The sequence below is a fragment of the Falco cherrug genome, chromosome 3 (assembly GCF_023634085.1).
Source record: "Falco cherrug isolate bFalChe1 chromosome 3, bFalChe1.pri, whole genome shotgun sequence".
In the NCBI taxonomy this organism is placed as follows: Eukaryota; Metazoa; Chordata; class Aves; order Falconiformes; family Falconidae; genus Falco; species Falco cherrug.
In genome coordinates this window covers 68,135,058-68,142,853 of record NC_073699.1, presented here as the reverse complement: position 1 = coordinate 68,142,853, position 7,796 = coordinate 68,135,058, and the positions used below count along the sequence as shown (strand labels likewise).

Below are 7,796 nucleotides of genomic sequence, written 5' to 3'. Positions count from 1 at the left end.
CGCAGCTGCCCGAGGTGCGCCGGGATGCGGGGCCAGCGCGCGGATGCCTGCCCGGGGCAGGGGCTGGGGTGCGGGGGCGCCGGGGGTGTCGGCGTCACGCTCCGCTCCCGGCGCCTGAATCCCTGCCAGGTTCGAGCGGGTGTGTGTGCGTGGAGAGGGGAGGAGGGAAGGAGTGGAGCGGTAGTGGTAGCGGCTGGGGGGGGGGAGGGGGGGATTATTGGCAATGGGCGGGAGGGAAAGAGGCGACTCCTGTTTCCTTTTCTTTCTGCCAGCGCAATCTCGGCTCATTTTCTCTAAGCAATACAAGTTCACGGACGAGCTACCTAGCCAGCCCTCCTCTCCCGTCATGGACCTCCCAGGTAAAAAGGCCGTTCTCCTCCCTTCCGGCTGTTCCTTTTGCAAAATACCATTTTAAATGACAGCGACAATAAGATGCGGGGTAAGGGCAGCGGTAGAGATGCCTCGGGGGAAGCGCAGGGGGGATCTCCCAGGAGCGAGATCCCAGGGCGTTCTGGTGAGCAGGGAAAACTGAGATGCAACTTCCCAGGGAGACGCCGGGTGAGGTTTGCCTCCTGCCATGTGTGTGCATGCCGGGGTGGGAACCGGGCGATTCCGGAGCCGGCCGCTTCCTTCCCGACAGTTTAGGAAGCCGCGGGGATCGGCGGCAGCTGGGGTAGCCTGGCCTGGGGAACGGAGGGTTGGGAAGTACAAGCCCCCGGGCGGCGCGGAGGGCGGCGGCGGCTCTCAGGGCCCGGCGGGGGCAGCCCGGGGCGCCCCGGACGCCGCGAACCCCAGGGACAGCGCGGCAGCTCCAGCGCGGGGCACAGGGAGCGCTACCAGCGCTGACATCTCCTTTCGTAGTGGCTGGGGCGATAGAGACCGACATAAACCCGGCTCTCAGATGCAGTAAAAAGTGGGGCCGTGCAACTAGCCGAGTTTGGGAGCCCCCGTCGGCTGTGGGGCGCGAAAGGGAGTGTCCGAGGCGCCCGCAGGGTGCTCCACAGGGCGTTCGGGGACGAAATCTGCCGCGCTGCCCCGTCCTCCCGCCTCGGGGTACGGCTTGGGGCTGTGGGACCCCCGGCTGCTGGGGAACGGGAGAAAGACGATGCGAGCAGACGCCGGGCGGCGAGGTCCCTCCCGGACCTGTTGTGCCGGCTGGGCGGCCGGGGCGGGGCGGCGGGAGCCCGCGGCGGCGGCGCTCTGCTGGGTAGCGCGGTGCCCGGCTCCCGGCCGCCCGCTCCGCCGCCTCACCGCCGCCTTTGCCCTTGCCAGGCTGCTGCGCGCCGATCGCCCTCTGAGGAGGCTCCTTCGACCCGCGCGGAGGAGGAGGAGGAGGAGGAGGCTGAGGCGGAGGAGGAGGAGAAGCGGAGGAAGGCGCGGCCGCAGCCGCCGCTGCCCAGCCGCCGTCCCGCAGAGCACTGGCCGCAGGGCGCCGCGGCGGCAGCAGGCGCGCAGCCCCCTCCGCCTCCCCGCGGCCGCCCGCCCGCGGCGGCGGCGGCGCGGGGCGCCCGCATGGCGGCGGCGAGCCGGAGCGGCGGCGGTCTGGCGCTGGGCATGGGGCGGCGGCGGCGGGGGGCGCTGCCGGAGCCGGCGGGCGGCTGCTGCTGCTGCCTGGCGGCGGCGCTGCCGCTGCTGCTGCTGCTGCTGCCCGCCGGGTGCCCGGTGCGGGCGCAGAACGACACGGAGCCCATCGTCCTGGAGGGGAAGTGCCTGGTGGTGTGCGACTCCAGCCCCTCGGCCGACGGCGCCATCACCTCCTCCCTGGGGATCTCGGTACGCTCGGGCAGCGCCAAGGTGGCCTTCTCGGCCACCCGCAGCACCAACCACGAGCCCTCCGAGATGAGCAACCGCACCATGACCATCTACTTCGACCAGGTCAGCCGCCGCCTGCTTTGCCTTCGCTGCCCCCACCGCCGCGCCGGCCGGCCCCGAGCCCCCTGCGCCGGCATCCCCGCCCCGAGCCCCCCGCCACCGCACGCTTGCTTTCGTTCTCGCTCCCCTTCCACCTTGTAATCCTGACCCACCCGCTTAATAGAAGTTGTACAGCTCATCTCCCCGGAAACAGTTTGGGAAGTTTTTTTAGGCGGCTGCGGGGCTTTCCAGGGGTGCTGAAGGGGGATGCCGACTTCGTGTCCGGTCCCACCGCCAGTACGGGGGGGGGTTGAACGTGGGGGCTGGCGCCTCGGACGCTTGCGGGGACGCCTTGCAGCCCAGGATTTCCCCGAGCAGTCAGGGAGGAGCCGGGGGGAAGATGCGCACACGCCCGTCGGCGCTCCGTCGGAAATGCTCGTTTTCAGAGCAAGGGGAGGACGGAGATTTACCCGTGGGGAGTCGCCGGTTCTGCCTGTTCCGAGCGCATTTGGCAGTGTTACAGCAGCTCTCAGGAGGAGGGAGGGCTGAGGAAGAAGAGGGTGTTTCCCGCGTTGCCAAACGAGGTGAACGATGTCCCCGGTGGGCTATAACAGAGGGGTGTTATCCTGCACCGCATACCCCGGGCGGAGCAGCGGGTAGCCCGGCCTCGTCCTCACGTCCCTTCTCCGCAGCACTGCTTGCCTCCCAGAGCCCATGCCCCGGCCTTCCGCTTGATTTTTGAGATGAAATTTACTTTTTCTTTACCGCTCCGGCTCCTGAAGTAGTATTGCAGAGTCAGCCAACCTTAGCACACACAAACTGTTTTCTCTGTGGTTTTTATTTTTCATTTGTCTGTCCGCCGGTCATTCATCTGTCTACTGTCCCTCCTAATGAGTTTGCAGTTATTATCCTCGTGTACAAGATCTCATAAAGTCTGCTCAGTAAAGGAAAAAAAGAAAAAAAAGGAAAAAAAAGGGAGCTTGTTTCATATGTAGCGTATTTTAGACTCTTTAGCCCGCAGTGCTCAGTTCTCAGGAGTTTGATGGCGTTTCCCCTTGTTGCTCCACAATAACGGATTACTTTTTTTTTTTGTGGGGTGGGTCTGTGTGCTTTCTTTGAAACAATAGCGTTTGGGAGGAAAATCTCAAGATTTGGGTATTTTGTTTTTGTTTCCTCCTGATTTGTATTTTTCTTCATTAAAAGAGAGTTTGTGGCCCACAAAGCTGAGCGCGGCCGGGGCGCCGCGGGGGCGGGCACGGCGGGGCAGCCGGCTCGGGCTCACCCGCTTGGGGCACGGAGCGGCCGCGGGCCCGCGCGGTCGTCGCCACTCGCTGCCCGTGACTTCTGAGCCACGCCAGGCTGCCCGTGGCTTCTGAGCCACGCCAGGCTGCCCGCCGCTGGAGCCTGGAGGGGGAGCAAGCGGATAAGCCGCGGCCGGATCCCGGTGAGATCGGCGGGCTCCGCTCCGCCAGCCTGTGCGGGGCCAGGCTGCGGCCGCCGCTTCCGAGCGAGGCTTTGCACATCTGCCGGAGGGGCCAACTCTTTCTCTTTTTTCGTTGTTTCGAAAGACATTGAAATATATGACCAACTAAGAGTGATGTCGGGGAAGAGGACGAGGCCCACCCCAGGCGGCCGAGGAGGGTGCGGGCCAGGCGGCACAGCCCTCCAGAGGGACAGAGGGACATGAACTGGCACGTTACTGTTGCTGAGCATCCTCTGTTCTCCTTTGCCCGTCTCTGCAGTACTATAGTTTTATATCCTATTAAACTCGAGGTCAGGTCTGATTTCAGTAGTGTTAGCGGAAAACATATACATTTGCATTATGAGTTGATGAGTTATGGGGTGGTGGTTTTTTTCCTTCTTTCCCCTTCCTCCTTTCCTTCCCTCCACCTCCCCACTGCTTCTGCCACCTTTGCTTTATGAACAGTACAGCGTGGACGTCTGCATTTCATCTGACAAACTTTGGAGATCATTTTTGCATAACTAAATCGTTTTATGATCTGTGATGCTTTCTAACTGCCTTAGTAACTCAGCACCTTTCCCCTGCAGTGCACTTTTGATTGTTCTGCAAATGGCATTTCGACAAGGCTTTATATTGCTTGTGGAGCTCATGTGAGATTTTCACTGGGGCTTTTCTAAGGTGGGGTCTGACTTCTCTTTCTCTCTCCCTTTTTTGTTGTTTTGGTTTGTTTTGGTTTATTTCTTTGCTTTACAGGTATTAGTTAATATTGGCAACCATTTTGATCTTGCTTCCAGTATATTTGTAGCACCAAGAAAAGGGATATATAGTTTCAGTTTCCACGTGGTCAAGGTCTATAACAGACAAACCATCCAGGTGGGTTGAGATCTAAAGATGCTGTCTTACCTTTTTTTTTTTTTTTACATGCTCATTTCTAGACACTTAAGTGCATTTAGAAAACCAGCAGGTGAAGAACGAGACTTAGTTAAAGGGGTGATTTTAGTTAAAGGGGTGATTTTAGTTAAAGGGGTCTGTATGCATGACAGAAGTCATGCATTGTGTTAGCTTAATTCAGACCTGTTTCTAACCTGCACTAACTAAAGTTTAATGGTGTGCACAGGGCAAAAAAGTCATTGAGAGTATTGAGAAAACTCAGATTCTCTCTCTTTGCACTTTTTAGGTAAGTTTAATGCAAAACGGCTACCCAGTGATTTCAGCTTTTGCAGGGGATCAGGACGTCACCAGAGAAGCAGCCAGCAATGGGGTCTTGCTGCACATGGAAAGAGAAGACAAAGTGCATCTCAAACTGGAAAGGGGTAACCTCATGGGAGGGTGGAAATACTCAACCTTTTCTGGCTTCTTAGTCTTTCCACTATAAAAGAAGGCTGAACAGGAGACAGATCCATGAGCTGGAGCAAGGATTCAATCATTAACGACACCCTGAACTTGGCAGCACATGACAATATTTCCAGTCACCCCGTCAGACTGTCACGGTAGAAGAATGATAACCTTCTAAACTCCAACATTTGCTTTGAATATTGACAATTCCTCGGGAACCTGCGCCTCTAATTAGTTTTAGACGACAGTGATCTTTAGGAGAAATGAAATTATCGACCTGAGCAATTTGTACCTGTGATTGTAAAGTCAATTTCGGATTTTATTGTTGGGATCATTGACTTTCTTATTTATTTTTTTCCTCTCTTTCATTTTTTCCTCTTTTTCTTTCTCTTGTTGTTGCCCCAGTGAGACAAGTAACTTGGACCACACAATCGCTTTGTCAAAGGCTCGCTCCAGAGCCAGAAGAACGAAGTGTTCAGCCCAAAGAGGTGTTCTTTCCATGCTTTATTTCTTTGTGTTGTATAGCCTTAAGGAAAAAAGAAAAAAAAAAAGGAAAAAAAAAAAAAAAGAAAAAAAAAAGAGTGGCTTCAGTCTCAGTCCTGTATTTTTCTGGGGGAGGGGGATTCTGGACATTACTGTGTCAAGAAGTGCTTTATCCAGTGAAGCAAAATTTGCACGATTGGAACCTTATTTGTTTTGTGTTGTTCGTGTTTTTCATCGACTTTTTTTTCCCTGATTTTTGTTTGTGTGTGCTAAAAATGTAAGCTAGATCGATCAATAAGACAAAACAAAGCACATATATACCCTGTAGCTCTAAGTAAAGCTAACCAGTGAACAATTCTGTCTGCACTTTCCAGCTGATCTTTATAGACCTATTTAGCGAGAGAGAAAGAGAGAGAAAGAACGAGAGAGCTATGTGATCCTTCAGTTACAATCCGGAAACCGGTAAAGGAACTGACATTTCTGAATTGTCCTGACATTTCTAGAAGCAACAATGGAGGCTTTGAATATCTTCTCTGACCATACCCTAAAATATATCCTTTCTTTGCGTTGCTGAGTGTATTTTGGGTGCTTTTATCTGATATTTATTTGATGTATTTGTCCACTAATGCTTGAGTACACATTCTGGAAGCATGGAGAGATGGCAGAGCAAACTCTTCCTCTTCCAAATTAAATAAAACCATCTCCACTTGACCTGTCCATAGCAAGTATAGGAGGAGTTGACACTAGCATCTTTGACAGCCTTTGAGGGAGGGGCCTCAGAGGATCAGCAAAAGCACCATGTTGCATAGGTGCCATGCATTTATTAGCCGTGTGTGCTCTTCCCAATACAAACAACCTCGGAGTTCTAGGGGTGGACGTATATGGATATTGGAGGTTAGGAAATGTTATTACCCCAATCAACAAGAGGTAAAATATCAGGCCAATGTCAATAGCATCCTTGTGCCTCATTCCCAATACACAGTTCTTTCTTTGCTTTTTTTTATGAAGATTGCTGTATTAGTGTGCTGAGGAAAACCTTGCTTGAGGAGATCCAGGAGGAATTTTTATATTATTTTACATATTTTTAATCTTCACTTTTTTAATTTTAAGTATTTCATCTTGCTATTAATCCCACAAGGGTGGATGTGTATAAGAATTTATTTTTGTCAGATTTACTCCTCTTCCACAAACACATATAGTGCAAGGTATTTGCAGCAAATTGGTGGTAGCTATGTTGTATTTCAAAATTATGGTGGACATGTCATTTTCATTGTAAATTTATCATTAAAGGGACAAAGTCAATTAAAGTGATATATTCTTAAAAAAACCCTTACCTGTGTTGCTTATGATATGTCAGATGACTAAAACATAAGCCAATTTAATATTTTCACATATTTTCATCATTGATGACGATTGTTTGCTTTGATGTTTCACTTTGCTGGTTACTGAATGACTAGGTTTCCGGTTTGCTTTTTAATGGGTTAAGTTTTTGTTCCCCCTTGTGCATTGGCATGACTGCAATATTTCTAGCTGCAAATTATCACCAGGCTATGTTTAAATACACAAAATAAACCCTGAATCAGCAGCAACCTTTTTCTATTAAAATACAAAAATGGTTATAAAAATAGTTGTATTAATGGTAGATATTGTGAAAGTACCTATCAGTCTAAGCTTTTGTGTTTAAAATTTGATCACGTCTCTCAAAAAAATAGATACAGAGGTGGGTTTAAAGTCCCAAGTTTTCAGTTTCTATTACATTTCCTCAGTCTTACTTTGAAATTCTGCCCGTTTATCTCAGTTCATCTGGTTTGAATAAGGCAATGACATCTTAGTCCTGGCTCTCTCCTAGGCCACATAAGGCCAATGTTTAGGTTTTCCTTACACGTATTCTTGGAAGTTGCTTAAGCTGCTGAAGCTGCAGAATCTGAATATCCCACTTCATGTATTCAAGTTCAGTAATTTTGACCATGCTTATTTTGTAAAGTTATATATGTTTATATGATAAGCAATTTTCTTTTGAATTTAGAAAAGGTCTCTAATATACTGCCTTTCTCTCTCTTCTACTCATGTGTCCTTTATGCTAAGCTATAGAGATAAGACTGTTACATAAACAGTTAAATTAAATTGAAAATGGACAGTAAATTCTTATTGTACACTAATTACAATCATGGTGCACTTTTTTTTTAATATTCTTTGCAATATTTATTCCCTTTCCCCTTTTACTTAATTTTCTGTCTGAGTTTGAGAAGGTGCAATCTACTTGTCATTGTAAACAGTAGACATTTTGATATACTAACGTGTGGATATCATGATATATTTTGTGTTAGAGGGGGAAAACATACAACAGCTGCACTGTAAATACAAGAAGAAATATTATGTGAGACCACTTAAAGCAGTCTCCCGTCACAGTAGGACTAGACTTCTCTAAAGTAATTTATATAAATAAATTGATTGGGTAACATTCAGAGTTGTTGTAAATTTAATGTTGAGGGGCACTATGAGAGTCCACAAGTATAAAACACATAAGGCAGTGAAGCAGTCCGATGGCACAATAATGGCTCTGTTTCCTGTGGGGGTAATAACACAATATTCCTTCTAACAATTTTCAAACTTTCTCATAAGCTGCTGTGTAACAGGATCATAAGATATTCCTATGAAAACACTG

At 50.2% G+C, this 7,796-nt stretch overlaps 1 protein-coding gene across 1 annotated transcript; it reads left to right on the top strand.

Moving 5' to 3' along the window:
• The first annotated feature begins 247 nt into the window (after nucleotides 1-247).
• CBLN2 (cerebellin 2 precursor) lies at nucleotides 248-7,596 on the top strand. Its single transcript, XM_055706089.1, has 4 exons — nucleotides 248-359; nucleotides 1,273-1,875; nucleotides 4,067-4,186; nucleotides 4,491-7,596. The coding sequence occupies exons 2-4, from the start codon at nucleotides 1,513-1,515 to the stop codon at nucleotides 4,686-4,688; spliced, it is 681 nt and encodes a 226-aa protein (XP_055562064.1). The 5' UTR covers nucleotides 248-359; nucleotides 1,273-1,512; the 3' UTR covers nucleotides 4,689-7,596.
• Nucleotides 7,597-7,796: the final 200 nt, after the last annotated feature.